At 55.2% G+C, this 5196-nt stretch overlaps 1 protein-coding gene across 1 annotated transcript; it reads right to left on the bottom strand.

Annotated features, from left to right (window-relative positions):
• Positions 1-577: 577 nt before the first annotated feature.
• Positions 578-1268, bottom strand: LOC125525205. Its single transcript, XM_048690216.1, has one exon. The coding sequence runs from the start codon at positions 1239-1241 to the stop codon at positions 579-581; it is 663 nt and encodes a 220-aa protein (XP_048546173.1). The 5' UTR covers positions 1242-1268; the 3' UTR covers position 578.
• Positions 1269-5196: the final 3928 nt, after the last annotated feature.

Raw genomic sequence — 5196 nt, 5'->3', positions numbered from 1 at the left:
TGTTGATCTAGAGAAGGAACTTGATTCAGGTCATGAGATGGAGGTCCTTGGGGCTGGCCTTGTAGATTTTAATTATTCCGTGCTAATGTGGACATACAACATTGCTACTTGACGGTGGAATGTACTTCAATTTTCAGATTTTTCCGGCCACCGGCCAAGACTAGAAAAATTCCGTTCATACAATACTTGGTCTCATTTTGATTTCATATGATAGACAAATGAAAGAATTGTTTGGCCTTCAAAAAAGAGGAAGATGCATACACAGCATAAAGTATTAAAACCATATGAATTGAGATTGTAAATAAACACGCATGTGAAATTGTGAACATAAACACACTCAATATGGTACGCGCTAGCTATTTTGTGACGAAATGTTGAAGCAGTTTATTCTTGTGGGCTTGCCAAGCAGATGTTGTATTAGATCTAGAAGTACTCTCTCCGTACCGTATCTGTATACAGTTAATGGAAAAAGTTAGAAATATTGTAAAATGCTTTGAGAACCCAATATATATGCTGAAATCTATGAAGAAATATAATGTCAATCAAATTTGGACGCGGCAGCAAGCCAGTAACCCAGACTAGGCACGCAAGAGGAACTTAAATGCAGGGCTGATCAGCAGGTCCAGCGCGGCGCGTCTACCCTGGGCTGCGATCCTTGATCGTACAATCTCAGCCTGAAGGGCTATTTCAACTTCATGAGCGCTGTTGTTGTTGCTGACGGTCGCTGCACACGAGATGTGTAAGTCGACATTGCATGTTCTGCAACGGTAGTACGATGCCCGCCTCACGCCTTTGTCGCACGCGGCACAGCAGCCATCGGCGACGACCAGTGTGAGGTCGTGCGCCGGGTACGTGTGCCGCGCGCTGCGCACAACCTGTGGCAGCCGCCTGCAGGTCGGGTGCATGTCAAACCCGCATGGTGGGCAGCGGTAGAGGAAGGATCCCGGAGCGCAATGCCCCAAGTAGACGTCACACAAGAGGGCCGCGTCTTGGCGGGTCTGGATGAGCACGAGCGGGTGCACTTCGTGCTGAGGGGAGGAGAACGTCTGCGAGTAGCCGACACAAGAGTCGTGGATGGCAAAGTCGCAGCCTGCGCTGCAGCCATATCCTGCGCCGGACAAGTCTTGGCAGCACATGTCGCAGCGGAACAGCCCAGTGTAGTGCCGCTTCACGAGCTCGTGCCCTGGATACGGATGGGAGAAGTGGCTAATAACAGCGTCCTCCTGCCGCCGCTGGGCCATCTCTCGGTTGTCTGGCTCGTGTGCTTCGTGTGTTTATGTGTTTGCTTTGGATGACATTGGAGCTGCATCGGCATGGATACTTATAGCTCTTCAGGATGCAAAATATAGTGAAGCTGAGGTCCTTTGTCAAGTAGTTTGTTAAGTATATTGTGTACGTGTATATTTGTGTGTATGGCGCACCTCCTGTTTCCTTTGTATAGTTGAGGTTGTGGCCCACCTCTGTACTTATATATACGTGCCTGGTGCACCGATCAATACATCGAGATTGCACAGCCCGTATCTTATCCTTCTACATGGTATCTATCGCAGCACGATCCTAACCCTAGCCGCCGCCGCCGCGCCTCCACGCCGCCACCGTGTTTGACACGAGAAAAACATCTAGGGACTCCGGGGAGAAGGGAAGAAGGGAGTGTGTTTCTCTCAGACGCCGGGGAAAGAAAACTGCGTATGCGGGCGTGCCAGTGTACAGTAGTACACAAAGAAAAAGAGTTACGGGAACATGTATTTCATTAATCTCATTGGAGAAATAAAATTACAATATCCAAAAAAAGGTGCGCTCCGTGGCCTACTAGCACGGCCAAGCTGGCTGTGGCGATTGTGTGATCTCCTGGTTCCCGGGGCCTCGGAAGACTCCGGTTAATTACTCCCGCGGGTTGCTCCGCGAGATACCTCCGATTGAGCTGTGTGGTCGTCTTCGTCGTCTTCGCTTCGCGTTCTCCATGCATGATGATGGTGATATGTGTGTGTTGGCGGCGGCAGAGCCCGTGTCCTCGTCGGTACACGCGCCACGTGTAGCGTGGCCTTTGTGGTGGCCACGCTCGCCCTCGCCGTCGTGCCTCGTTGGTCTTGGCGGTGTTGGAGGAGTTGTTGTTGGGGTAGCATGGATCACGCTCGACTCGGACTTCTCGACGACCCGTAGCTTCTCGGGGTGTACAAGGGTCTACGCCCTGCGGGAGTAATTGTCGATGGAGACCGGCGTCGGTGTATGACCGTCGCGTTGCTCGCGCCAGTATGGCCTGAGTGGTCGACACCTCGTCCCGACCAGACGCCGAGTCCACGGCCGTCGGCGTAGTCAAGGCATCGTCTCACGAGATCGTAGAGGAGCGGTGTTGTTGTTGAAGTCGGGTCGCCCTGCCGCCGCGCCTTGTCCTCGGGGGGCGCCAACCTGCTCGGCTCCGGCCTATGAATGAGCGTGACGCGTGCAGCAGCGGCACCATGGCAAGGCACCATCTTCACGAGCAGGATACAGGCGCCGTTGTAAGGTGTCATCTTCACGATGTGGCGTCACTTGCAGGGACTCTTCGTTGAGCGTGTGGTGCCACGAATGTACGACGCTGTGACGAGCTCCACCTCTTTTTCTTGAATGATGTAAGACGTGCTGAAGCGAACGACGACCAGCGGTGAGCATGCCACCTCGCCATCAATTGGCTACGTGCATGGCCCATGCATGTGCAAAGGCCACTTACGTAGTGCACTGCCACACATTCAGACGTACTTAATGTTCAGCTTCATTCTTCTATAGCATTTGATGTAGACGAAATCCTCCGGCTGGAAATGGACGGCAGGTGCGGCGACATCCCAAATACCACGTCCATTGCTTCATGCGGTGGTGAGCCCAACGACCATCTTCACGCCTTGGACGCACACGAGTACGTATCAGGAGCATGCCTTCTTGTTCTTGTGTAGACCACTTCATGATGTTTGGCTGGACTAACGTGACACCATCGCCAAGGCACCATCGAGTCCGGGCGAGATGAAGGATAGGCACTACCCCGATGCCAAATGGGATCTCGTTTCCCTTGAAGGAGACGCGAGCAGCTCCGTCGTGCCACGTGAAGGAGTCGGTGATGTTGACATGGTCCGCAGTTTCGTCCTTCATGGTACCGGCTCGCCGAGGCGGGTGAAGGGTGTGACGGGTGATTTGAATGGCGGGAGGCATCGTGGCGAGCACCATGTTGTGGTCCTTGGCGTGATGAAATGGAGGTGAGCAGTGTGATGGCGAGTTCTGCGTCGTCAACTTCTACGACACCATCTTGATGAAGTGAACGAATGGCCCGACGGCGAACTCCAGATCACCGTCTTCAGCGGCGTCTCTCCGGCTCGACGAAGCGGACGGCGGGCTCCATAGAGCGGTGAGGTTGACCTACGTGTCATCGACCTCCAAAGCACCAGCTTGACGATATTGACGGTGGGCAGCGCCGTGGCGTGCCCTGTGTCATCGTGTTCTGCGGCGCCGTGTGACGAAGTGGACGCGAGGAGTGGGGGCGGCCTCCGTGGCGTCGGCCTCCATGGCGCCGGCTTGGCGACATCGAAGGTGGGCGGCATCGTGGCGTGCTCCGTGTCGTTGTCCTTCCGCGGCGCCTCGCGACGAAGTGGGCGTGAGTGGTGATGGTGACTTGTGTGTCGTTGGCCTCCATAGAGCTAGCTTGGTGAAGAATCTGGCGGGGAGCACCACGGTTGGCTAAACGGCATCTTCGTCTAGCCGCGATGACTGGAGGACGACCACCATGGCGTCGACCTCTGGGACATCGACCTCGATGGCTTCAACGTCCATAGCGTGGGCTTGGTGAAGACGAGCTCCAGCGGCGCGTCGTTCTCATCGAGCGGTGATGAGTGGGGGCGGCCACCGTGACGCCGACCTCCGGGGCACCGACCTCGGTGGCGTCAGCGTCCGTAGCGGGGGCTTGGTGAAGACGAGCTCCGGCGGCGCGTCGTTCTCATCAAGCGGTGATGAGTGGGGGCGGCCACCGTGGCGCCGACCTCCAGGGCACCGACCTCGGTGGCGTCAGCGTTCATAGCGCGGGCTTGGTGAAGACGAGCTCCGGCGACGCGTCGTCTTCGTCGAGCGGTGGTGAGCGGGGTCGGCCTCCATGGCGTCGACTTCGACGGTGGGCGGCGTTGTGGCGTGCTCCATGTCGTCATCTTGGTCGAACCGTCGTGACGAGGTGGACAGCAGGTGGTGATGGCGACCTCCTCGTTGTTCTTGGTAACGCTGGCTTGGTGAAGACCATCCCCGGCAACGTTGACTTCATCATCCGGTCCGGCGGCTCCATCTCCGGCGGCGGTCCAATCATGCGAACGATGCCGGGCAACGCTCCCGACTTGTGTGCGTGCATGCTATATGCCAAGAAAGAACTAAGCAAGAGATTTGTTAAATCAAAGTTTTACCGTTCGGGAACACGAGTTTGGCCTCCATGGTGGTTCGCCTCCACCTCCTCGCCTTGCTCCCGGGATGCAGTCGCCTGAAACTCTACCAGAGGCTATCCACTCCGCCTCCGGCCGATGCGTGAGGATTCTACGTGCGTTCTTCCCTCGGCCTGACCGTGAGTCCCGATTGATGGGTGCGTGGGTTGCGGATGGATTGATTGCTGCGTGGTTTGACGAATAGATGTGTGCGTGAGATGACAAATGGATGGGTGCTGGAGGTGTTGTGCGATGGATGGGTGCCGGAGGTGTTGTGTGATGGATGTATGCATGCGTCAGTTGCCTTGAGAATGGATGTGTACGTGAGGCCTCCTCCCCCGAATCTTATCATCTCGCTGATGTTTATCTTTCTTCTTCTTGACGCGTACGCCTGCACACGGAAAATGAAAACCGTCTCGTGCGTACCTAGCTACCTGACTGACGGTGGGCCTGGTTCATTCGATCGTCCCCTTCATGCTTATCTCCGGGGTTTTTTTTTAGCATCAGAACAAACACAAGCGCTCATATACACGCGCATACACTCATTCTTATGAATGCACACACGCACACCCTATTTCTATGAGCATCTCCGAGAGACTGAGCCGGCATATCATCTTGAGATTTACGAAGTCACTGTAGGCGCCTCGTCGTCGACGGAAACATCTCCCACTAAAAGCGCATCGTCGGAAATCCTGAAATAAATCCAGGAATAATGCGAGCATCAGGATTTGAACCCTAGTGGGTTGAGGATACCACTGTCCACCTAACCAAC

Source organism: Triticum urartu, chromosome 7 (assembly GCF_003073215.2).
Source record: "Triticum urartu cultivar G1812 chromosome 7, Tu2.1, whole genome shotgun sequence".
NCBI classification, from domain to species: domain Eukaryota; kingdom Viridiplantae; phylum Streptophyta; class Magnoliopsida; order Poales; family Poaceae; genus Triticum; species Triticum urartu.
Note: the sequence above shows the minus strand (reverse complement) of the source record. Positions and strands in the feature narration are given on the sequence as shown.

What these genes read in the sequence shown, in the direction of transcription:
- LOC125525205 (XM_048690216.1), bottom strand. Translation starts at nt 1,241, where the DNA reads ATGGCCCAGCGGCGGCAGGAGGACGCTGTTATTAGCCACTTCTCCCAT.